Consider the following 27,227-nt stretch of genomic DNA (forward strand, 5'->3'; position numbering starts at 1 on the left):
AGCAAAACAGCACTGAAAACCAACTTCAACTCCTTAATGTTCCTTAATGTCCTTATGTCAAGATGCAACTGAGCAGTAATGACAAAATACTTATGAAATTGTCAGGGTTTTTTATTCCAGTGGGATTAGTATTACAAATAATCCGTGAGTTTACCTAGCCACATACTGTACTGCTTACCTAGTTTCAAACAGAATCCTTCAGACATTCTTGCAAGTACTTGTAATGTTTTTCCTAGCACTGGAAAGTCTTGATGCATTTTGGAGGTACACACTTCAGAATTCCAAATTGTGGAAACACAAAACAAATGGCATGCCACTGTTGCTCATTATCCACAGAAGGCTTGGGTTTCATCTAAGTCATTACCAGTTAATGGCAATCAAAGCATTTGTGGCATTGTGTGTGAATGACAGTAATCAATTTAATGAGTGTGAATATTCTTTCATTTTGATTTTAGATTGTTGTAGTGCTAGTAAAAAGGAGTATGAACTAAATTCAGAATTCCAAAAGAAATAGTTAAATCTACTTTGTTAACATGGCAGTAAAGCAAGTACTGCCTGTAAATGTTACTTCTGATAGTAAGCAATTGCCTTCAGTTCAAGCATACATCCAGCCCTTCAAACCATTTCATTAGTCATTAAAGTGCTATCACAATGTCATTTCTGTTCTGTCTGCAAGTTTCAGGAAAATTTCCTGTTCCTATAAATCATAGGAGTATCTAATGCCAAAAGGCTCTTTCCATTAGGAAGGAAATTCAGCATTCTTACTGGCACACCAAATCCATCTGGGTCGGAAACTACTAGCACAGGCAGCATTGTTTCTGTCCATGGGCTTTATTCTGGCCACCTCCTTTCCTCTCCCTTCAGCTATGTGGGTCACTGCTACTCTAACTACATGAACAATAATATATATTTTTTTTAATTTATAGTTTCTTCTTTGTGTGTCTATCTGCAGATGGTGCATAATCCCCACCTCAACTATTTTACAGGTAGCACAGCACAGCTATTTTCACTACAACTGATCTTTCCCATCCTAAGTCACATTTGCAGGATTTGTTGCAGTCTGGCTACTGATCTGTGAAATACTTAGCACTCTGTAGACTTACAGACTTATCTAAGTCTGGTTCAATGAAATTATTCCTGTATGTCAAGTTCTTCAACCATTCTATGAGGACAAACCCATTATGCAGTATCAGAGGAAGAAAGGAAGAGGCTCAGAGGCGTCTTCCCTGCTAGGCTGAGTTTTTTGCTACATAGCAAACTGCACAGCTCTCTTTAGGCTGAATAGTCATTAACATTTAAAGCTGCATGCAAGTGTAGCAAAAATCTGTCCCCGTGTTAAAACATTAACAACTGACTGCAGAGCCCTCTGAGACCATCACACTGAAGCAGCCTGGCCTGTACAGCACCAAATGGTAATGGGCAGTGACTGAGCCAAACTCTCAGCTTTGCTGTGTACAGTCTTTCTTTCAGGAAAACACTCAATTTCAGCCACTCACCACCTGTGTCAGTGGTTCTGATGACTAATTGCTCTTTAAAGGTACATAAATTGCCCCTTCTTAGTTAAAAGTGATCAAGTTTCTGCTTCCAGAATGGGTCTGTGTTGCCTTGGTTTACTAGATAAAGATTTCTTCTAATTGGAGATTAACTATAATTTGTAAAAAAATACAGTTGAGTTGGTTTGCTGTTTCTGCTGTATACAGGAGTGATCAATACATCTCACAGTATGCTTCTGAACAAGACAGCTGCTACATCTTAAAATATTCAATGATTTTTCAAAAAAGTTACTTGACAAACAGTGCCATCCATAGCCATTCAAAATATGCAGTGGAGAGTCCTGTGCAATCGTACCAAAGGCAAGCAAAATTTTTCTTTCTTGAAGATTGTTTCTACAATAAAATTACAGGCCAGAATTTAACTTTCGATTCATTTCCTGAATACTTAAAATCTAATTTTTAGTGTCTTGCAAAACATATACACATCTGTGTATCATTTGGGTTGTAATTAACGATTACAGCATTCAAGCTAGAACGTATAACTTAAAACATCATTGTATACAACTTGTCTTTTTGCATTTCTAGCAGTAATGTTTGCTGGATTATAATGTTAATTGTGCAGTTAAAAACTTATTAAAATAGTTATTTTGAAAAATTTTTGTCATAACTACTGATCACTAGATATTTGCTATGAAAAAAGTATTCAACTCTTGAGAAAGAACCAATGAAGCTTTTCTAAACTACTTGTTAAATAGGTCAGCTATAATGTACTTCAACAGATCCTGCACACAGGGAGTTTGAGGCTGATAAAACAGGAAAGCTCAGCCTCTGATATTGTAGATTCTGACCCACAGAATGACTTCAGTTTTTCACAAAAAACAAGTATACAGAGAAGCCCTTTAATGACTGCATTTTTTAGTTGTGTATTTTCCATTTGCTTACTGCATGTATTTGGTTTAGATGCTTTTTTTTCTTCTTCCATTTGGTTTGTTGGTTTACTTAGGTGAAGGAATGTAGAAGGGCAAACAGAATTTATTCCTAGTGCAGGATGTTTAATCCAAAATACCCAACTAATCAGTGTCGTTTTCAACACTTTTTCACTCCAGCTGCATGTAAAACACATAAATGAATCTAGTAGTTTGCTATATGGTCAGAATTTTGTATTATATTAAATCTGCACAACAGGTGCAGGTAAAGTTGTAAATCATTTTAAAAAGCAGAATAAACTATTTTAACAGGAAAAAAGTACAAAAAGAGTTACACCAACCAAATTCAACAAACACTACCTGTACAGAGTCATACTGATGACACAGCATTTCAACCACACAGTTTATTGGGTTGGTTTTTATTTTTTTTGCGTGTTACTACTAAATAATTAGTGATGTCAATGGTGTAAATACATTTTAAATTACAAACTCGTCTTTACATTTTATACATGGCTAATTTTACAAACAGAACTTCATGATCAGTTTGTCCAACTTACACTTGCTGAGCAAAAAGCTGACAATAAATACTTCCTTCTGAAAAATGCTTTAGTAGACCGCTATTTTTAGAGTTTTATGCGGAGAAGTTATTGGTGATATTGCTGAATACATTCTGCTTTCCTCATAGATAATTTGGCTGTGTGAGACTGTCTGATCTTCCACTAGCCTAATTACTGCTAGTTTTATCTACCATCGTTAAAATTTACTAATACAAATATGCAGTGTAAGTTCAGGTAGATTATGTGTATTTAAAAAAAAAACTCTGCATTTTAATATCTAATAAAAATTCTTCCTCTTACTTTCATTGCTCATGGAAGTGGTAAGCAGATGTTTCCAAGGATCCTCATTAGTAAGTTCTTACTTCTCAGGCTTATTGCTGCTTTATAGAACTAGTCTGATTATTATCAGTGGGAAGCAGCCACTGTTTGTTAACTAAGTTAACTGCATTAGGGTATAATGTCATTTGTAACACTGAGTACCTTCATCCCAACATGGTTCTTTTACTTGTCTCCGAACACATTCTGCACAAATTAGGCAGAGCAGTCCTGTTTTAGAGCAACTGTTTGGAGTGTTTTACAATTCCTTTGCAAGTGTGATCCAAGTTTGGGAAATGCAATCTCAAGTGAGACCCCTCACTTTTCAAGGGCAACTCACCCACAGGAACAGTTCTGACTTCTGTAGCCACAGAGCACATCAGTGTGACACCCAACAGCAGCCGCCCCTGTGGTTGCAAAGGTTGCATTACTTCTTCACGAGTTCCTTCAGCTCTGAGTAAAATCAGAGCAGCTCTTCCCAGCCAGGGCAGGCTCTGGCTGGAGAGGATACCCAAAGTATGGCGGAGACACCAGAAATCCTGATGGCTGGGTCAGGTGGACTGTGTGGGCTGTCTGGAAGCAGCCAGACGTGTAGGGTGGAGGTGAGGACGGCACAAGGCAGCCTGGCTCTGCCCGGGGGAAGGAGAACCTGCGGACAGAGCTGCTGGTGGAACTGGAACTGGTGGCGGTGCTGGACTGCCGGGATGGGGTCCTGAAGCTCGTGGAGGCCAAGATCATGGGAAGGGTCTCGGTCTGATAGCTCCGCAGGGAAAATCGGATTGGCTGTGACGGCTGTTTAGGTCTTAAACATGTGCAACAATAAACTGCTACCAGCGAGCCCAGGATAATGAAGGCAATAAATATTGATCCAACAATGAGGAATGGAACGTAGATTGGTTCTGGCAGAAGAGAGAAGAAGAAAAGCCATGCAAATTAGCCCACTTAAGTAACAGGTTTTCTGTGTAGAAGTAAACTCCACAGTATTTATGAAGCCCCACAATATTTCAGTCCCAATAACATACCAATCTGCTTAGAAAACAGAGCACCATTAGCATTGAAACAAAATCATAGTTTAAACCCTGCAGGTTCCAGTAAAAATTTATTTCTATTACAGTTTTAATAGTTACCAAAGGTAGAAGCAGTCTACATCGTGTCCCCTTCATTGGTTCTTGGTAGGTATAGCTCAAGAATCTCACTCCTCTCCCCCTCCCTCATCCCCCAAATCGCCGGGACTGTGCAGTGTAACACCTTGAATCTGCAGGTGAAGCGCAAATGCTGCAGATGCTGTTAAATCGCTTCCTTTCCTAAGGTGGAAGATAAGCGCAGAGCGTGTGACTTGGGAAACCAGTCTCCGTATGCGCAGCCGGATTTCTTTTGTTTGGGAAGCTGACGGCCACTAGCACGGTGGGCTGTGCGTGTAGAGCACCGGGGCGCACTCACACCTCCGGCAGCAATAAAGTTAGACAGCCAGAGCAGAATTTGCCGATGTGAACTTGAAATACAAGTGCACCATGCGGTCAGGAGGGGTCCTGCTGCCGGTGCCCTCGGGAGCGCGGAGCTGCGCCCCCCGGGCTCCCGGACTCGCGGTCCGTCCCGGCGCGGGGCCGCCCCGCAGCCGCTCTGAGCGCACCTGGAGCCGCCCCGCCGCCAGCCCACCCCGCAGCGGCCCGGGGGATGCTCCGCGGGACCGTCTCCCGCCCGCCCCGGGACCCGCGGCCGGGCACTCACGGGCGGTGACTCCCGGCTCCGAGGGCTCCCGGTCGTTGGTGCAGCCGCCCTGCTCCAGGCGAGCCTCGGCGGCGGCGCAGCAGTAGCGCAGGGCGCAGGAGCCGCAGCAGATGGTGGCGGCCGCCGTGTCGAAGCCCTCGGGGCACTGGAAGCCCTCGTGGTAGCCCCCCTGCCCGTCCACCCAGCCGTGGCAGTACTCGCCGCCGCCGGGCTGGCCCCCGCCGCCGCCGCCCAGCAGCCCCAGCAGGAGGCAGCGCAGCAGCAGCCGCGGCAGCGCCCGCCGCCGCCCCGCCATCTCCCCGCCACCGCCCGACGGGGCGCGCAGGGGGCGGCCCCGGGTGCCGTGCGGGGCCTCCTGCGCCGCGTCCGGGGGCTGGGAGGCAGCTCCCACAACCCTCACACACCCTCACACAACCCTCGCACTCACACACCCACCCTCAGACACCCTCACACACCCCCGCTTACACACCCCCACATACCCACACACACACACGCACGCACACACACTCACACTCACACACACCTACTCTCACACACACATACCCTCACACAACCCTCGCACTCACACACCCACCCTCAGACACCCCCACACACCCCCGCTTACACACCCCCACATACCCACACACACACACGCACGCACACACACTCACACTCACACACACCTACTCTCACACACACATACCCTCACACACACATACACACTCACACTCTCACTCACACACACTCACACACACACACACACACACACACACACACACACACACACACACACACACTCTCACACACTCACACACACGGCTCGCCCTCGCCGCTCCCCTGCCGCCCCGGCCCCGCCGCCTCCCGCGCCCCCCAGCATCGCCCCGCCGCTCTCTGGGCCGGCCCCTGCGGCTCGGCCGGTCCCGCTCGGTACCTGTCGGTCGGACGGGCCCGGCGCGGAGGGAGGCAGGGAGGGAGGCTGCGGCCACATCAGCGTTTGGTCTCCGAGGGCCGGTTGCTCTGGGCTGGCTGTGCCCGGCCGCAGCCACAAACGCGCGGAGCGGAGCGCGGGCAGCTCCCGTCCCACACGCCCCATCGCGGCCCTCACGCCCGGCCGCCACAAGCAGAAGGGTCTCTGCGCTGGCAATTTATTAAAGCAGCCCTGTGCTTCTAAGGGTTAAAAAGCAAGTACAGCGTATGATTTATTACAAAGCCTTTTTGCTTTTTAACCTGTTTCCCCTCCTCAATACTTTTTATGTGCAAAGATATAACAGCATATCCCCAGAAGATTTATAGCCCCTCTTAGTCAAACACCAGGCCCGTCACCTCTGTTTTCCAAGAATGGGTGTGGGGCTAGGGAGGAGGAACACATCTGTTCATATGAGAATCCAATCCTTTTTCTGCTAGAAGAATAATAGCAAATCACCAAGCAAAAACCACAAAAGGAACTGCTTATTCATTTATTCTAGAGGAAAAAAACATTTTAAATGAACTGAGCAGATTTGGACTTCTGGTTCAAGCAAAGAAACATTTCTGTAAATGATGTCTCCCGTGTGTGCTATCAAAGAGGCACTCTAGCTCGAATGGTGAAAGTACTTATGAAACTTATATTAAAGCTGTGCTGAACGAAAGAATGCATTTTTCCTGCATCTAAAACTTCCTGACATCATTTACTGCTGGGGTATGAATATGTATATCAGAGTCTGACCACTTGTCCAACATTTTGAATGCCCATGTCACTAATTTCCAAAGTTGGCAAGTTTAGTCAAACAAAAGGAACAAAGTGTGCTGTGTACCAGCAATAATACTGTGCACTCAGAACCATCTATCAAGACATAGGACTTCTGGCCAACTCCTAAATACAGTCCACAAACACTATATTTGTGGGGTTTTTTCCTTTTAACTAATCTATTCTATTTTTTTTCCTCTCTGACTCTTTTTTCCTGTTTTGATTTCTGTATGTATAATCAGTACTACCAAATCAGAAAAGCAAATTTAAAAAATTGCATAAATGAAAAATATTTTTCATGGCTGTTTAACAGATATGGCTATAGCAATAACAAAACTGGATACAAAAGAAAAACATATAGATTCTGAAAGTGAAAATGTGCTATTTTGTCCTCCTCTGCATTTTCATTTTGAAATGATGATGTGGATTAAACTTTTAGCAGCTGTCCTGACTACAAGTTCCTAGTTTTTATAAGCCAATGTTAAATATTAATACAGTTTTGCATTTACTTCACCGTGGTTTTAAAGCAAACATAACCTTCATGGAATGTTTTAAAATGTATGACTTTTAAAGGCCTAATCCAACTTCCAGGAAGGTCAAAAGGAATCTCTGTGTTGACCAGGATGAGGCTTGGAGCAGGAACTCAGTAAGGTCTTCATGGTGCATTTAGCTGTCTCAGGTGCAGAGGAAAGAGGGACAACAGAGCCGTCCTCTCAAGTTTGCAGGAAAGCCTCATTTAGTAGGAGTCAGTGAGTAAATATCTCACAGCTCATATGATGATTTTGTTAATTAATTCATCGGCTTCCAAAAAAATTTAAAAAAAAACGTGGTCTGAAAAAAGCCTTCTGAGATACAGAGATATTTCAGATCCTAAACTACCATAGGAACTGCAGTGAGAGTTCTGGGTGGGTGAGCTGAGGAGGCTCCCAGCTCACAGACATTGGGAACACTTTGACCTGGACCTTGTTTGTGCCATCTCTGGTGCTTGGATTGTTAATAAAAGTGTTTGTGTTCCTCTAGGCAGAGACTATTCTATGCTCCCCTCTGGTGATGGCACCTGAACAGGGTCTCCTGCAAATGGGCAAAATTAACCTTCTCTTTATTTGAATCCCAAATTTCTCTGTCCTGCAAGAAAATTCTTTTAAGAGTTTCATAAGTACAGGTTTGCGAGTGTGTGTGGTTGATTTGGTGTGGCTAAATGGCATTTCAATCACACAAGTGGATTTATCTCCCTTTTGCCAAATAAGTCAGCAGCAGATTTCAGGACTGATCCTGCAAACACTGCCAACCTGGAAAGCCTTGAAGATACGTGAGTTTTCCTATAAACTGCTGAGGTCTTAAATTACTTCTTTGGTCTTTTTCCTTTCTCTGAAATATTGATATAGCCTGCAGAATGTGATGCGACTGTAGTGGAGGTGAACTGGGTTGTTCTGACCTAGACAGTAAAAACCTTTGTTCTGCTCCCTTGTCTGTAAAGGTACAGTCTGGCATGCTAGAAGACTCATTTGAATTGATTTTTGCCATTTGCTTTAAACTAAATCCACAAATAATTAAGAATACAGGCAAAAACTATCATGTTGACTGTTGCTGAGTGTCCTACATCTGCAGTTTGAGGACATTGGATGGCTCAGAGTAGCTCACTTTTGGACTGGTTTTTGTTGGGTGATGTTCCTGCAAAGTACCAATGCTGACTTTGCTTATTATTTATCCCCATCCAAAACCTTCCAGCTTCCAGGTAATGTGTCACAAACTTAATTACATCACATTCATTTTGAATGAAAAACATTGTTTTTAAAAACAAAAACTCATATAGTTCTGATTGTTGTTTTTATAAAGCTTAGTATGAAAATTAATGAAGGTGAGATCAGTCATACAGTAGGGAGAAAAGATACTTAATTGTATTTAAGTTGTTATCTACCAGGCTTTTTTTACTGTCTCCCCAGCAAACCTACAGGAAGAACACATTATAGCACTCCTCATCTGCTTCTGTGCAAGATCGAACAATTGTTCTTAAATGACTTCTGAAATCATTCACTCCCTGCACACACTAATTACCTCAATACTGCCAAATAGATCAATTTTAAAAACAGATAATAAAATCTTCTTAAACATATTCATATTTCCTAATAATTATTTTGCTACATTCCATTTTCTGGATTTGGGCTTTTTTTCTAAGTTTTTCCCCCTGATTTCACTACTATATTTTTGCATCCTTTCAGACTATAAAGCAAGCCAGTGACCCATGAAGTTCTAGCATGAGTGCAAATCCTACTATCACTTCAGGCAGTTACTACCAATGCAAGGTAAAGGCACAGAACTTTGTATTAGCTACTAGAGTCCAAGCAGAGACAAAATATCCCAGAAATTCCTAAATAATGTCAGAGCTCTGTCCTGACTAGGGCAATTACAGATAGGCTCAGCTCATATCTTTCTGATAGTCAAATCTTGCAGGATCGGTCACTTCACCCCAGCTCTTCATTAAATTTTGTCTTGGATTTCAAAGAGTAAAAAAGGCCAAATTGAGGTACCAGCTTCTAAAACCAGCCTGGTGCAAGCACAGTTCCCCTTAGAAATAAAACCAAAAGATTTTGCCACCTAAATTGCAAGCCCTTGAGCTACGTGATTTGCTTCATTGTGCATATAAAGATTGTGTTGAATAAAATCCTGTATGCTGATTTCCCAAGTGATATCCTTAGTCTTGGCTGCTTGTGAGAATGCCCCTCCTGCAGCTCTCTTGCTGGGGGAGCCACCTGCCAGGCCACGAGCATCCCTGTCACCTGCCAGGCCACACACGTGTCCCAGCCAGGAAGGGCTGGCAGGAGAGCTGCAAGACGCCCCAGAATCTGCCCCATGGCCCAGGGAGGCTCCAGCTGCATCTCTGCTCCTCCTCTGGCTGCAGAGCCTCATCCCATTGCCTACATCAGCAAATTAAAACAGGCCCATGAAGCCCATAAAGTGCACTTTGGTTGACTGAATCAAGGGGAAATGTGCTGCTTTTCTTCTTTCTTTTCCCTTGCTTGTTTTTCAGTATTCTTTTGCACTTTTCTGGTCTGAGTTGGAGGCTGCAGCTCTGACAGCCAACTTTTTATTATTTATTCCTGGGATTTGACCAGCACTGCATGGTTTTCCACCCCAGTCAGGAATATCACCATGTTTTCTGAAGTCTCTCAGAAACATTTGAGGGGTAAGGTTACATAAGCCAGCTGTTAAAGGCAGCACCACTTACTCTTTCCCACAGGTAACCATTGAGAAAGCTGGTTAGTCTGTGGAGAAAAACTTAGAAGTCAGGTTATCTCAGCCTCATGACTGTCAAAGTAAGTGAGATTAATCATAAGTGCCTTGGGCTCACTCAAGAAGCAGAAGGTTTGATTACTGGTATCTTGATCCATGTGCACACATGTCACCATAATGGCTCCTTATCTGGAGTCTGTAGCCCTGCTGGGTAGAGGAGTTAGGATCAAACCTCAGGAGTCATCATTCTCCTCCTAAGGCAGTAAGAGGGGAAGATATTTTTAAGCCAGCAATGCAGCCATCCCTATTTGAGGAACATTTTATCGCAGCCATCCCCAGCTACCTTTTAGAAGATCACTTTTGCCATTCTTTTGAGCTCCATAGACACCACATCCTGAAAGACGATTTGGTTGTGGTTGCATTCAGTAACTCACATGTGCTGAATGTATCTCCTCTCTACAACCACAGCATGGTCTCCATCTCCTCATCCAGGAAGGCACAGAGCTGCAAGAAGTAGAAAAGTGGGGACAGATGTCTAGAATAGATAGGAATTTCTGATCTTACATGATGTGCAATTATCCTTTCTTCACTCCTGTTTTATGGCAACCAAGCAAGGTTTTCTGAAGAAATGTTTAATTTTACTTTTAAACCAGAAGTTCCTGTGCTTTGGAATTCAAAAACAAATTCTCCAAGCAACAATTCTGGATTCTAAAAAAAAAGTTCAGTATGTAGTTACACCAACCACTAGTAGAGCAAGATAATAAAGCCAAAATAAAAAGTAAAAAAGAAAGTATAAAAATTACTGGCTTTTTGTGTTTCTAACAGCTGTTTTCAAAGCCCTGGACGTGGGGAAATGTTTTGACAGCCAAAAAAAGATTGAAAAATGGCCACATTTTGATCACTGTTTCACCTGAAAACTGTTACTCAATCATGATTTGGCAGAGCTCCTTCTCTGTAACTCGCTGAGAAGAAATGAATTATTACAAGTAAATAACCATACTTCCTAATAATCTTAACTGCTGCAGTCATTTTTAAGCAGTACCAAGCTTCCCAGCTAGAGGTGGAAGGCTCAGTATCCCATTGCCAGGCAATTCCCTAATCCCCCAAACAGTCATATTAATGAATATTGCAACAGAAAGGTCAGAGGAGAAAGATAGCATCGGACCTGCTTTGCTCTCTAGCAGAGTGTGCATTTCTTTTTCCTTGAAACAGAATTAATGACCAAAAAAAGTTGAAGGGATGTGAGAGAACATGACATTTGAGTGTAGAAAAGTGTAGAAAGAAAATGTGTTTACCAGGGAATGAAGACAACTGGGTTGTATTTTTCATTTTTTTCACTCACACCAGGAAAAAACAAGAAACATTCAAAAAGAATAAATTAATACACACCAATGTTTTTTTCTTTTTCTCCAAAATAAATAGTACTGCATATGAGGGCACTGTTTCAATCCTTAACTGAGTGCCTAATAGATATATGCCTAAGTTTAAAAATAGGCGTTTTCCTTTTTTTGTTATTATGAAATTAAAGCATGAGAATAACTGACAAAAAATGCACAAAGAAATCTCCAAATGAACATATTAGGAGCACCTTTAGCCTTAAGTGGGATACATCCTTTAAAGAACTAAGGAAGAGCTTGTTTTGTAGGAAATATTAATATCTAGCACTAGTTGTTTGCTTATTACATATGAAAGTTGCACACAAGTAACTCACAGGCAATGGAGCCTCTGGATTTAAAAGAGTAATTCCTTTGAATCACTAAACCTGGTAAACTAAGCTGGTCCCTTTAACTTGAATCAGCAACCAAAGAGATAATTTTATTAAATATTTTAATAATACAAACAGGAATTTTTAAAAATTCTTATATTACTGCTGCTAAAAATTTATATTGGATCTTAAAAATCAGCTCTCCAATGCTGAAAACAGAGCGAAATTCTGCATCTTTGGCCATGGGAGCATATCTCTCAGTTCCTCTGCACCAGGTCCTCAACAGCATCTTGCTCAAGCTACATTTCACCCAGCTGAAGACCACCCATCCATGTTTGTGTTGATATCATTGCATGTTTATACCAGATTATTGTGGGGCTTTCCATCCATTGAATTTATCCTGTCTGCAGAATGGCCTCTTAACACTTCCTACAAACAGCAGACTTCCCAAGAATTTCAGACATTTCGGGTCTGAAGAAATCAGCATTTGGTGATATAAATTAGTTCTATATTTATGATAATCTAATCAGTGAATGACAGGTTAGGTGAGATTAAAGACTGAGACCTATTTTCTTTTTTCTGACTGCAGGTGGGCAGGATTTAAGGAAGAGCTCTACCTCATCTCCCACACCTAGGGCAGGTCAGGGACTGGGTCACCTTGGCACTGTTTTTAGTGGCTGCGGAGTTGCTGTGCTCAAGTGCTTGCTGCTCCTGATATGCTGCATTTCCACATCCTGAGCAAGATGGGTCCCACCCCTCACCTCATCCAGTCTCGTCTCTGGGGCCATCCAGAGCTGCTTCAGGGCAGGTAAGGAGCCCTGCAGCAGTGCCACCTCCATCTCTCCATGCAGTGAGCAGGCTCTTAGGCACAGGCTGTCTGGCTGAGCAGGATGTGCTTGGAGGAAATATTTGGGGATCCTGTGCTTAAGTGCACTGTCCTAAATTTTATCCAACCAAGATTTGTGTGCCAGAAAGAGGTCTTATCTAGCAAAGTCATTTTAAACTTTGGATCAGTAATAACTGGAGATTGGTTTTAACTCAAAGCCTAGAGCAGGCACACTGATACACTTTTGAAAATATTTTGCTGGTAATTTTTTGATGGCAGCTGAACATTAAGCAGATGTCTTCATTGGGTTGTCCTTTTCTCTGGAATAATACTGTGGACTGAAATTCCTGTTGAGCGTCTAAACAGAAGTCTGAATGTGCCTCTCTAAATGGTATTACCCTGCATTTGCAGGCACAGCATTTCACTTGCCTTTGTGTTGCTGTGATGGTTCAACCCCAGCTGCAGTTCAGCCCCTTGCAGCCAGTCCCTCACACTGTTCTCAGCCCAAATCCAAAACACAGCCCTTTACTGGATACTCTGCAGAAATTAACTGTACCCCAGCCAAAACAGCATGGTTACCCACTCACCTGATTCACTCAGGTCTCGTCACGAGTCTCCAAACACAGCTTCTCTGTTTGAAGATGAAGGATCCCATGAGACAGACACACAAGCTGGTGACTTATGAACTGGCTGCTGCCACCACCACAGCCATGACACAGTGGTGCCAGGCAGAGTCTGCATTTGTGTCTCACCACAGTTCTACACGGACCAACCTCTTCAGTCAGCCACCTCTTCACCCCCCTTGCCTTAGCTGGAGAGATGACACAACAGGCTCCTGTGTGTGCTTCCCATGGTACCTTCCTTCACACAAACATGTGCCAGGCATGAGCCCTTGCCCTGCTGAAGGTGCCTGCAAAGATGGGCTGCCTCCCAGTGTCCCCTGGCACAATGTCTGTGAGCAATCCTCCTGTCACTACTGTTTAGTGAGTAGTGGCTTTCAAGCCCTGTCTGCTCCCTGTGGGCTCTGGACCTCTTGCACCTCCATCTTTGTAAGCAAATGCAGTAACTATGAGTGGATGGTAACTCAGGGTCACTAACACAAACCTGCTGCTGCTCAGGACTCAGCTTGAGAAGGATTGAGTTGGTTTGCAGTGGTTAACCAACCAGAGAAGATTTTAACTGGAGAATTATTAGCAGGCAGCCACTATTGGGATGTACATCCATTCCATCTGATATCCACTCTGCTTATCTCTGCTGCAATGAAGAGCAAAGCACTTGCACAGCAACACCAGACCTAGTGCCTTGTTAGGGGCTCCTGGATGAGCCTGGGAGTGACTTCTGCTCAAGTCAGATAGCTTCATGCACATTTTATAATTTCCTATCTTGCTCTCCACACCAATTTTCCATCTTGGGAGATAAAACGTTTGGGAAGGAACAAAGCTGTATCTCATGCTCACCTATATGCTTAGCTTTAGTTATCAGGTGCCAATCCTGAAGCCCAGCTTTTATGAACAAAATTCAGCTCAAACCCTCCTGGCTGGCATCAACTGTACTTCAGTGACATTTGGGAAAAGGTGGATATGTGATGGTAATGTGTTCTTGTAGCCCAAAAGGCCAAAAACATCCTGGGCTGCCTCAAAAGCAGCATGGCCAGCAGGGACAGGGAGGTGATTCTGCCCCTCTGGTCTGCTCTTGTGAGACCCCACCTGCAGTGCTGTGTCCAGCTCTGGGCCCCCAGCATAAGAAAAACATGGACCTGTTGGCACAAGTCAAGAGGAGAACCACAAAGATGATGGGAGGGATGGAGCTCCATGAGGGCAGGCTGAGAGAGCTGGGATTGTTCAGCCTGGAGAAGAGTATCTTCTTACTTACAGCATCTTCCAGTACCTAAAGGGGGCCTTCAGAAAGCTGGAGAGGCACTTTTTCGCAAGCAAATAATGACAGGACAAGGGGCAAAAGTTTTAACATAAACAAGGAGAGGTGTAGATTAGCAATTTGGAAGAAATTCTTCACTGTAAGGATGATGAGGTATTGGAACAGGTTGCCAAGAGAAGCTGGGGATGCCCCATTCCTGGAAGAGTTCAAGGCCGGGTTGGACAGGGTTTTAAGCAACCTGGCCTAATGAAAAATGTCCCTGCCTATGGCAGGGGGTTTGGAAAGAAATGACTTTTTAAGTCCTTTCCAACCCAACCCATTTTATGATTATATTATTCTCTGACATAAACAGCAGGGTCTGCACAAACCCATTTCACCCTTTGCAGTTTAGAGCATTACCACCACATAGGAATCAATGCAATTTTCCTTGATTGTTACTCAAGGAAAAATTATGTAAGAAAACATGTACAGGCTATACTCTGTCATGTAGGACACTAAAAAAAGATTAAAACTTTAAAGGACTATGAGGAGATTCATAAAATGTTTTGGTGAACACATTAGTTAGTTTGGAGACTAGTAACATTGACTTAAAATATTTAGCTTTTGAATTTGACTTCAAGTATTCATGTAGACTGAATGTAGTCATGTGTTTGGTGAATTAATAACTTTATTTCTAAGTATTACTTTTTATTCTTATTTACAACAGCCTGAGGAAATTTTGTTTTGCTTATCTACTTTGCAGTCTCTTTGCTTAGATTTCTTCTGAGATCTGACCTATAAAAACAACTGGATTTATGATACTCTAAAGTTTACAGCAAACACTTAACAAATACTCCTATTTCAGATATGAAATTTACAGTGTTTAAATATAGTCTTCGATGTTATCATTTTCAGTGTTTACTGAGTGAAGTAGTTTTCCAGCAAATGTCAAGAAAGCAGCTAGTATGTAAATATACCACAGAAAGTAACTGCACACTGCCATCTACAGAGCAGGCCAGGGACATGGCAGGAGCAGTTGATCGCCAGGAGACATGAGAGAGAGTATTCATACCCAAAATGTCACGGCTTTTCCTCTTCTGGCAGCAGTTTCTGTTAGCGCAGAGCATGTGTTGCAAAAGAGGCATCGTGATACAGACTGTGCACGACTTGTGTGAGGAATGAGAAATGGCACAGAGTGTGGTGAGTAATTATTTCCTGAATGATGTTTTTTGTAACACCAAAGCTGCATTCAGAACAGTCAGGTGAAACCATGCAAGAGTGTGGTGAGTAATTATTTCTCTGAATGATCTTATTTCTCTGAAAGCTGCATTCAGAATAGTCAGGTGAAAGAGGGCAGGAGGAATGCACTTCCCATTCCCGATGGGAGAGCTCCAGTGGGGATGCCAGGCTGCAGACATCGCTGCAGCCCAGTTTGGGCAGTGTGTTGCGAGAGCACCGTGTCAGATCCCTGGCAAAAGTGGATGTTTCATCCAGCAGTCTCTCCCTCACCGCTCCTGAGCTGTACCTGTCTCTCTCCAGCTGCCTCTCACCTCTGCTCCGTGCCAGCTGCTGTTACTGCCCAGTGCTTGCATGGTCTCACCTGACTGTTCTGAATGCAGCCTTGGTATCACAAGAGCTGCAAGGATCGGTAAGGAGCACAGGACAATCTTGGTCCCATTCTCCAGTTCTATTCATCCCCCAGCAAGGCTGCAAGAAGCACCTGCTCAGGCCCAGGAGTTCTCCCCACAGTCTGGAAGAGAGAAGAAGGAGGGTGTACCAGTGTACCACACACAGAGATTATATCAGTAACGCACACCTGCAACATTTTGCTCTCTCTCAAGGGCTCCTTTTTGCAAGTGAAAAAACCCAAGGGAAAATACCTCACTGAAGAGTCCTCCTTCAGCCCCCCTCCTACATCTTCTATCCTATGCACAACTGTCCTTTTCAAGGAGCTTTTCAAGGACACTAGGGGGATAAAAGAAAGTGGGAACCATTGCATATGGCAAAAGCAGCCATAGAGAAAGAACCACTTTGCTTTTACCACCCACTTCTGTGGGCCTTGCAGACCTCCAGCAGCCACAGTTTGTCCCTTGAAAATCCACAGTGCTCAATAGAGCATGCTTTGCTCATAGCCTGGGTTTGAGCCCTTTGCTTCTGGGTGGCTGTGAACTAGAGCATCCTGCTTGTGTTTATCACTGGGTAACTGAGGCTGTTTGTATCTCCTGTAGTAATAAACCACTGGGGTTTAGACTGAGGTCAGTGGAGCAAGTGCTGGCACTAATATGTGCAAGTACACTGCCTATCACAACTGGGCCAACAGCTGGGTTTGATAGCTGGCATGCCTATATAAATCTTTGACAACAATAATAGTCAGTAGCCTCAGCCCTAAATCACTGTTAATACTGTTCTAAGAATCAGCCTTAAATTAGCTGAACCATTAGCCTCCCTCTCAGAAGAAAAGTTAATGTTTATTGTTCAGACTGCCTGTAGTCCCCTGTATTACCCATGTTTGGCTTCCTTCAAAGACCTTATCTCATCCTGAATTGATGATGAATTATTACAAACTTAATCTTACTTCAGACTTTTGGCTCAGGAGCCTAGAAATTTCTTCAGTGCCAGATTGTTGACTTCAGCCTCAATTAATGATCACTTTTTATCAGGTTAGTTCAAATGTTTGGTTTCTAACTTTTGGTTGCATAGTCTAAACATTTCCAAAGTCCAGATAGACAGCTTTAAATTAAAATGTTGTGATTTTGATACTGACTTGATGCCTTCCTGGCTAAGGGGGAATATTTTATTCTTCCATCACTTTGATTAATAGACCTGTTACAAACCCTATGATTTAGAGTACCAAGGAGTGAAACAAACAAATGCCATGTAGATTAACCTAGTTAAGGCCTAATCTCACACTTCCATGAGAAGTTTTTTTTAATTGTTCATAAGCTAATGCACTCTCCTGTAAAATTTTCATAATTCTGCAATTTTGAATAATTGCACTTCTCTGCAGTCACCTATTTATCTTTTTCTTAGCCAAAACTTTTGTTCTGCAGATCACATGCTGTATGGTTAAACATCACTCTATTACACAAGCACTTCAGAGTTGAACTTAACTATCAGCAAATTATTTTGCAAAAGTCTCTGCTAGCAGATTACAGATCTTTACCACCAATACTTAACACAGGATAAAAACTCATGTGTTCACATGAAACACAGGTAGTTCTGCTGTGAATACCCAGTCCTCAGGCATTCTCAGCTGTGGATGCTAGACCAGTCACAGATTTTGTAACAGCTTGTTCCCACACCCTACATCAAATACCCCTTAGGAATTAAAAGCACTCTACAGGAAATCACAGTCTTCAGCACAGTAAGAACAAAAATGCTCAGGTTCACTGTTACTAATAATGAAACTCATCTTGTCATATTGGTTTGTAATCAAAGTTGCATCTGTATTTTGTAGACTTACTTTAGTACCTTCTTATAAACTAACCAAGCAGATTTAAACAATTTTTTCCTGGAAGATAATTAAGTCAACTTTTGGTAAACAGGAGATATGTTTGAAATTGAATATACCTTTTATATTCTGAAGTTTATTATACCAGCTAGGGCTTTTTATTTAGTTAGAGAAGTTGAACTGAGACAGACACACTAAAACAATTATCATTCTTGCAAATCATTAGAAAGCACTTTATATTGTTTTGTTTTGAGGAATCTGAGATTCTTAAAATTCTCATTAAGTTTATTAATGTATGTTCTAGTATCAATATGTGTGTATCCCTGTCTTGCATTTGCCAGCAATCATAAAATGGAATTAACATATTGTCCTAGTGCATCCTCCAGATTTATGCAAAGAATCCTGCCAAGTATTCCCATCACTTAGAGATGAAAGATTAGATACATTAGTTCCTTGCATAACCATGTGGACACTCAGCACAAAAAAAAGGAATTGTAAATATGCTGAGATTTATTTAGAGTTATACAGTTATTAGAGTTATAATAGAGTTAAATAAAATGAAAGCATCCATGAGATCAAAGCTGTGCATCCCTCTGGTCAATTAATGGCACATGAGCAGCAGGGAACTGGTGACACCAGAAACTCTATGGAAAACATGTAGGTGCCCAGAGTAGCAGCTTCCTCACTGTGACTGAGCCAAGATTTCCTTAAAGCAATGTGACCACTCTCCTTCACAAGGCACCTTAATCACACAGATAATTTACTTGTTTTATTCCATTCTCATCTCTAATCAGTTTATACAAACCTTTGGCTTCTGTCCCACTGTACAGGTCAGGGACATCAGATACTACATCTTTATGTGTGCAAAAATCATGACTGTTATCTGCCCATTAAATGCCTGCCTTACCATCATTTGTCCTGATTAATTCCATGATGAGAAGTGAGATGCCTGTTAAATCCTGCCTTTATTGGAGTGCTTAGACCTCTGTGCATAGGCAAATCATAAATGGAGGATTATTTTGTACATAGGCTGTAAGCATGATTGCTCTGGCAATCACAGTTTTTGTATGAGTGAATGTGCTCAGGAGCAGATGCGTAAATGAAGCTCTGGGCAAGAAGCTAAAAATTTTGTCACTCAGCAAAAAAGGGCAAAGTTACAGCAAGGTGAATTTGGAAATAATTTTCCTTCTGTATTTATTTATATTTTTATTGGATAGTTGAAGAGGTAAGAGACGTAAGTAATAGACTTGTAATGAAATGTAAGTTATTATACTTATCTGTGTTCTTTTACTCATTCATATGTCAGTTTGAATATTATAGAACTCAGGAGGTCTCCTCTGAGATAACTTCAGAGTCATACTGTTCTTGGTCAGATAATCTGTCCTGAAACAGCTGATAAATTTTCATGGCTATCAGATTGTTTTTCTCCTGGCTAGCTGCACCAAGACTATAATAATACCACTGGGGTTAGTTATCAAATAGGCTTTGGTATTGATAGCTGAATACTTTCTAAATCTCATTGACTAGCTCAGCAGTATAATGAAATATCTGATGCCTATGAAGTTTTTCCTACAAAGAGCTTTTTCTGTCCTACTGGGATGTCTTTAGAACAGAACAAGTTCTCTAAAATCTGTGTGGTTTGCAAACTTTCCCTTCTTTTCTGCCATTCTTCCTGAGGATTCCATGTCCATTTTTTTTAATTACATCACTCTCTGTCTGATATTTACCACTATGAATTCAATTTACCACCAATAACAACATGAAAATAATCATCGTTTGCAAAAGATGGCTAGCTTTGACACATGTGTGCCTCTGGTGCTGCACTGCTGACAGTCCTGCCTCTCCCTCTGTGTCATGAGCAGCCTGCTCAGGTGCCCACAGTGTGCTCAGGACATCACACAACTGATGTTTGCTAATGTGCAACCAAACAATGACCAGTCCTGGGGGATGTGATTCTCCTTTTCCCAGTCACACACCTTGGGTGAAGTCCATTCACCCTCTAGGAATGAGTTAAGTCTCTCAAAATATCTCTATGTATCTAACGATCCCCTCTCTCCCTTGCTCCACCAAGACACTTCCTCAGAACAGACCTTTTCTTTGCAAACAGCCAGAGTCCTTCCCACATGGAAGAGCACAAGGCATCTCAGTGGGGACAGGCTGGTTAACCAAGCCTGGCTGCTTTTGAGATGAGCTTCTTGGTTCTGCATGTTCTTCTAAAGTGATTCTGAGTTTTGGGGGGAAATCATATACTACACACTCCATCATTAACAATGTTCTTTGGACCAACTTTTTCATATCTATCTGGAACACTCAGAGAAATTGAGGGAGACTTCTGAGTAATTTGGCTCAGTTTCAGCCTGACAGAACCAATGTGATTACAGGGAAGTATTCCACCACCCTTCAGAGTGTATGTTCCCTGCAAATTTTAGTTAAATTTATAGCTCCTCTTAGACAAATAGCTGTGAACTAGATAGCTGCTTTCTGACTAGATACAGACAGGAAAAAATTTCTTCTCAAAAAAATAATTGCTGCTATCCATCATCTGTATCTCATCTCAAGAGTGGTCTGCTGCAAGTGTTCTCCTTGGGGTAGCTGTGGGAAATGCTATTTGAGTCTTCCAGAACCTGATAACACAAAAAAGTATCATGACACAACTTGGTGCTGGATACCATCACTTTTAGCCAAGGAGTCTACTTGAATTTCTAGGTAGCAAAAGGGAAGATTTTTTTTCTTACTTAAATTTGTGTCTCTTCTCATTCAGGTCCAGCTCCTGAGAGTCTCATCCCACTCAGGCTGGGGCTCTCCAAGAGGAATGCCCTCATTTCTGGGGGAGAAGAAGAAAGATCCTGGCCAGGGCATGGGGAACCAGGGTGCTCTGGGCATCATGCCTCCACTGCTGGAGCATCATCCCTGCATGAGCAGGGCAGAAATACAGCCCAGCCAGGGAAGGTGCAAGGCCTAGGACAAGGAATGCTGCCGCTTCCTGGGATTTTGGTATGAAGAAGTTTCATCATCACTTGAAATCACAATGCTCCCAGAGCATCTTTGCACCAGAGCATTTAAACTGCCTTGTACAGGTGCTCAGGGGCAGTCACTGATGGCCCATGGGCTGGCCAGGGGTGTGACCACAGCCCAGCTGTGATCCAGCCTGGCTGCTTCTCCCAGACCCTCTCCCAAGGTCCCTGACAGCATCATGGCTTGGGAAGCCTCCCACAGGCTTGAGCAGGCTTCACATCACATACCCAGAGTAGATGTGGCTTGGGAAGAGACTGTCCCCTGACTGACTACAGAGTGACTGTCCTCTGGGTGACCACCAGAAAGATTTGAGAAGTGGGAAAGAATAATTTATTTTGCTATATTTTTGGCAAATGTTTGGGCACCATAATAATTGATAACTTTTACCATCCTCTTGTCTGCTTTTACCAATTTGGGGTTTTTAAATGCAATGGTAAGTACACTAACCTTTAGTTTAAAATGTTTCTTCTTTTTGAAATGAAGATCTTATATAAATTACCAAATTAAATCCAAAATATTCTTCAGGCAGTTCAGTATTTACTTATTTTATTTTTTTAATTACTCTAGCTAGAGGCATACTACTGGATTTATAGGTGTTTGCATAACTCAATTTAAAAAAGCAAAACAGACTAAACTAGATAAGAGAAACTTAGACCAAATTATACTGGTTGTGACATATGTGATACATAATGTTGTGTAATTAGATATTAAAATGGTTTCTGTACAGCAGGATGTTTTATGAAAATGGGACAAATGTTTTTTAAATGTACCACTGGAAACCAGACAGATGGTAACCTATATCCCCAAGGAGGATAGCTGAATTCCACCAAGTTTTTTATATGAATTTGAACTGTAGTGAACAGGAAAGGAGGGAATTTGTGATTATAGTCTAGTTTGCCATTCGTCAATGTTTGGCTGAATGTGCAAAGGATGCATATATGGTGCTTAGTCTGGACAGTAATATTTTCTGGGGATTTGTTCTTTCTTGAGCAATAGCAGAGCAGATGGTGACAAAGCAGATCTAGCAATAAATCATGGAGACAGGATACTTGAAAGAAGCAAGATGATCTAGAGGAACAAAATAGAAACTGAGGGATAATTGTAACACAAATGCAGAGTGTATTCCCAGTAATTTTATTAATGCTGGAGACAGTACTTAAAGGCTGAGCATTTTCATGTAGCTTGGCTGTTAAAACCCCTATTAAAATTTTTAATCAACATCCTTTGGGAGCAACACTTTTCAGGTTGCATACAAAAAAAGATTTCTGCTGTGTACCGAAACTCCTGATGACCACATAATTTACAAATGCCTGACAATCATAAACTGCAAGATACCTTTTAAGACTCACTGGGTTTGTGGCTACATGGATTTAGCTCTGAAACCCTGACAGCCTTCAGGACAACCTGATACACATAATAGTAATGGGAAAGATGCCTGCAAATATAAAAGAAGAAACAGCAATCCCAGGAAAAAACATCTCAGTGGAAAAATTTTAGCCCACTAGCAGCTGGAGGGTAGTGGTCTCTCTGCTCCCTTCTTGGGAGGCAGCACAAAGCCACATCTCTGCCAGAAACTGACACTTCTTTGTCAGCCAGACTGCAGTGTGACCCTGGGAATGGTGCTTCCTCATAATTCCCTGCGTTTGCTCTCTTGCTGTCTCACCAGCACCTGCATCAGTGCTGACAGTGCCTGTCTCTGTCAGATCTGCTCTCACACTTAATATTTCACTGGAATGTTTATAGTTCCACTCCCCAGGTTGGAGGCTGCTGACACTGAGGAAGGCAATAGTGAGCAGTTCAAGGCCCTGGATAGCAAAGGGTCCCTCAGCCCCTCTTTCTCGCACTAAAGCAAGGCAGAACCTTGGCTTCCAAGACACGAAATAAGATGAGGAACTGTCAATTCCCAGCTTGTCAAGATCAGGCAAAGGATTGCTGTTGCATTTGGTACTTGGATAATCCTAAAGACAAACTATGCATTGATTCAACCCACAGATCTCCACATCAGATCATTCTTGGTGCCTTTCAGGATGCACCAGGCACAGGCAGCACCAAGCCTGACTTATCCTGCAGTGATTATCAAGTGGCTGGTACTCATGCACCCCCTTGGATCACTTGTTGCTGACTTTAAGTGAGCATTTCTTCTAACCTGCCTCATCTCAGTGACCCTCTGAGACAGTCCTACTACAAATAATGGCTGAACGAGGTGTGTTTATGTGCTGCACGAAGGAGTGTCCCACAAAGGAGTGTCACTCAAAGGAGACTCCTTTTAGCAGATGAAGGACTAGGCAAACTAAAGGCAGAACTATTGAGAAGGAAGATTGGCATTTTTGATGAAAAATATATCATGAAAACATCTTTCAACAGCTTGCAGAGACAGTAATTTTCAATCAATAATTAAAAAATTAAAATAATTATAATTATTTTCATAATTATAAAAATAAAAATTAAACTCAGATGAGCAGTTTTTTGGTATTGTAATGCCTCCCTTTTCTTTTTCTGTCACATAAGAATGACTTGTTGAAATGTGAAAACAGGTACAAAGTGAAACAAGCCGTTAATGGGAAGAACTAAAAGCATAGTATTTTGTTTGGTTTTTTCAATAGCTTGTACCAAAGTTTGAACCAAGAGAGTAACAAAGCTTTTTTCCCTTGTCTGCACATGTTCTTTGTGTAGTGGCTGGAATTCAGCATTACATCGTAGATTTTCAAGAAGCAGCACCCTGATTTCTCATGTACCTATATATATCAAACTCTGTGTGATCAAGATTTGCATGCTGACATCCATTTGGGATGTGGTTGCTGGTTTGTCCATTTCTGACTATCATCAGGACATTTATGTATTAGCTAGATACTGCAGAAGTATCATTCTTTTAATACTGGACTATGTGTAAGGAGGCAGAACTTCTGCTAATTGATACAAACAAAATTAGTTTGATTGTAAACTATGTGGTGCAGACATATAAATAGCTAGAAAATTAGCTGATTTCATTACAGTTGCTGTGTTGGCTTTCCTTGTCCATTATCAGTGATACATTCTTCTCCCCAGCTTTGTTTACCTGCCCTTTGGTCTGAGGCAACATCAGGACAAGAGTACTGCCTTTATTTTTCCTCAGGTTCCCTCTGTGGTGCCTCAGCTTACAGTCCAAGCTCCAGGTATCCATGGAGGCTTATTCAGGCTTTGGTGGTCACAGATTCTGTCTGTCCCATAACTTGGGCTGCTCTTTGTTTCACCAGTGATATGCCTATGAGCAGTTGCTTCTTTACACAGTTTGCCAAAGCAGGAATTTTAGTTGGTATGCATGACCCAGGATGATCTCCCTTTTTTCCTCCTCCTTCCTATCAAAGAAGAGATGACAAGATAATGTGAAACAGAATTTACTTATGTCTCCTCAGTTGTAAAAACCATTTATAGGAAGTGATGTTAGAACAAAAAGTTTTAATGAGTCACATTTCAGATGCCTTATATAATGTTTCCTTCCCGACAACACTAAAAGATCATCAGAGTAAGGAGGCTGAAGTTCTTGCATCTGAAACCTTGTATGTTGGTTATCCTTTAATGCTGTAAAAAGCCAGGGTCATACTAACACCTTTGATCCTCTAGAGTAATTCATTCTGTCAAAACCAATGCAGCCAGACCTATTAAATCTTGAAAAAAAAATTACCAAACCAGGAGGTAAATGCGTTGTAACATGGTGGTGCAACTCTTTCAGTTGTGAAGAGAACTAAACTTCAAAGGCAGAGATGTCTTTACTCTTCCTAAATTTTAATTCTTCACCAAAGTCAATATAAGAAGAGAAGCACAGTATGTGGATCTAAATTCAGATTTTATCTGTTAGAGATAGCCCTTTGTGAGAGGGCTCCTTCCATCTTAAAGCAAAGGAGGAAAGCCCCAGGGACTCCAGACCTGGGAGCCCACCTGCACTGTTCACCAGAGGGGTTTGGGTGGTGCCTGCTCCAGCAACAGAGAGAGCATCCTCTTGTTATTCAAACAACTCTGCCATCTTTCCTTATAATAATTTCACATTGCTGTGAAGTGCAGCATAAAAATTTTAAGAAGAGAGGCCATATAACTCATAACTTTAAAAATACTCTTTTAGTGTAAGAAAATTGTTCTGTTAGTCTGAGTCATGATGATGAAAGAGAAGCCACTTGTGCACAAACAATTTTACTAAATAATTAAACTTATTTCATCTTACTATTAGCAGATGGAAGCATGATAGCTTCTTTTGCTTGGAGTTGGTATTAAGGTCTGGTTTGAAAGGTGTTGCTTCAGTGGATGAGTAGTACAATTACAAAATACACTCAAATATCCAATGAGAAGTGTTCTTAAGGTATGATTCAGTAAGATAATAGTTACTGGTATAAAATTTTCAGGGCTATCTTGTGCACAGCTGTTATTTTTAAGGAGAAAAAACCCTTCTGGTGCTAAAGCTGTGGAAATGAAGCCCATTTCATGTCAAGAATGATCTATGGACTAATAGCTCCTGAAAGGTGAAGACTTACTTATCAGATGTCTACCTTTAGAGTTATGGCTGGCTGAGGTAATTTGACCAATTACTTTTACTGATGTCCTGAGCAGTCTGTGAGCTTGTTTTTGTTACCAGTGACAGTATGGTCCAATTTGATGCCCTCAGACCAACATAACTAAACAAATTAGCTTTTCATTCCAAAGAAAATGTAACCTAAAGCAACCTGTGACTTATGTGAAACAAATGCTGGCTCCAGCCCTTGGGGTCTGTAGTCTTACCTCCAGCCAAATTACCTTTAAAACCACACAGGAAAACCCTGAAATTCAATTAATGGGTACATACTACCAAAAAATAAATTGCTAGGGCCTGTGTGGATACTGGAAAAAATATCAAACCTTCCAGAAGTGCAGCTTTTTATGAAATGTTCAAATGACTTGAGAGGTTGGGGTACTGGCTGAGCAGATCTGCTCCATAGTAGCAGAATGTGCTGCTCTGGGCTGACTTTCCTGTTACACCACATATCCTGGGATTAAAAGCACAAAATATATGTACGTAACTGAAAATGTGTCTGTTTTGTTTGTCTCTGATACAGAAGCAGAAATCACTTTGCACTTTACACAGTCCAAATCTCCTTCCTTTTCCTGTTTTCTCATTTACAGGAGTTGGTATTCTTCTGCCCCTCAGAAAGTGGAAGGTTGGAGGATGTTGTAGGATAAAGGTTAAGAAATAATAAACCGTTGCAGTTACAATTGAGTTTATTTCCTTTACTCCACATTACCAACTCTGTGGTTCTGAGGTCTGGTCTCAGTAACAACAGAAAACACAAGAACATCAATCCCTGCTGTTATTTTTCACATTTTATATAAACTAGACTAAAATAAAGAGAAGTAAAATAAAAATGTTTGGAATGTCTGTATAACATAGGAAATGTTTAGGCAATGTAAGAATAAAATGCAGTTCCTGACAATATGAACACTTGAGCTTTTTTTCCCACCTGTCAGGAGAAGGACAAGGAGAAAGAGTATGGACAATGACTTTTTTAGAACTCCAGCCCCTGGAATCAAAGCGTTTTGAAAATAACACATTTTATTTTATTTTCAAGATAGTTGCCTATCCTGTGGAACTAGGCAACTCTTAAAATAGTTTGCTTAGGGGAAAAAAAACAGTCTGAGTAATTATTTTAGAAGAAGTGACACAGATAAGATACTCCAGTGCTTATTTTACCCATCTTTCTTTGACTCCTGAGCACCTCCTGAGAATTTATACTTTTCTTCACTAGTAGCAACAGTGACAAACCTACATATTTTAAGCTACATGTCCAAGATCAGAGAGGTGTGCACTCATCTCTCTTAAGGTTGTTTAGCTTTACACAAATGTCAAAAATGTTTACTTTTGTTACTACACTTACTAGAAAGAAACTCATAGTGCTAGTTGTTTATCTTGTTTATTCTCATTACTCTGGGCTTGACAGCATGACATCAAGATTATCTGGGTGTATTTGTCCCTCAGAGGACTCTTAACAATACCTGTGTAGAATTAGATATCAGGCTGCATTTTCTTATAATGAAAATACCCAGTTTTATCTTCTGGGACTCTTGTGACTGCCATCCTTGCTTTGGGCCAACTATTGAGCAACTGCAGTCACAGGGATTTACTCAAATAAGGGATGCAGACCAGAGTGTACAGCAGGAGTAATTCAGAAATTACTCTGATGAAAAGTGTTTGGACTGTGACTTTGGGTATCCTCCTGAAATTCTCCTTTTAGAGGGACACTGTGAACTTCAGCTGCAGCAGTCTTACAGAATAAAGAATAGAATTATGATATATACCTGTGTTCTCCAGAAATATGGTGTGGCATTTACCAAACACACAGCTCTAAGCACAAAGTATAAGTTTATAGTTTCCATTTCGAAGTGTAAACATGATTGAGATTTTGCTTTTGACAAGTACTAT

At 41.7% G+C, this 27,227-nt stretch overlaps 1 protein-coding gene across 1 annotated transcript; it reads right to left on the reverse strand.

Annotated features, from left to right (window-relative positions):
- Nucleotides 1–90: 90 nt before the first annotated feature.
- Nucleotides 91–5,314, reverse strand: SHISA3 (shisa family member 3). The gene is made up of 2 exons (XM_063157360.1): nt 5,020–5,314; nt 91–4,190 (listed from the first exon to the last, which is right to left on the reverse strand). The coding sequence occupies exons 1-2, from the start codon at nt 5,312–5,314 to the stop codon at nt 3,739–3,741; spliced, it is 747 nt and encodes a 248-aa protein (XP_063013430.1). The 3' UTR covers nt 91–3,738.
- Nucleotides 5,315–27,227: the final 21,913 nt, after the last annotated feature.

The sequence above is a fragment of the Melospiza melodia genome, chromosome 5 (genome assembly GCF_035770615.1).
Source record: "Melospiza melodia melodia isolate bMelMel2 chromosome 5, bMelMel2.pri, whole genome shotgun sequence".
NCBI classification, from domain to species: domain Eukaryota; kingdom Metazoa; phylum Chordata; class Aves; order Passeriformes; family Passerellidae; genus Melospiza; species Melospiza melodia.

Excerpts from the sequence above, each read along its gene's own strand:
- SHISA3 (XM_063157360.1), bottom strand. The coding sequence starts at position 5,314 with ATGGCGGGGCGGCGGCGGGCGCTGCCGCGGCTGCTGCTGCGCTGCCTC. Across the intron at positions 4,191-5,019 it reads GGAGCCGGGAGTCACCGCCC|AACCAATCTACGTTCCATTC; the intron begins GTGAGTGCCCGG and ends CTCTTCTGCCAG.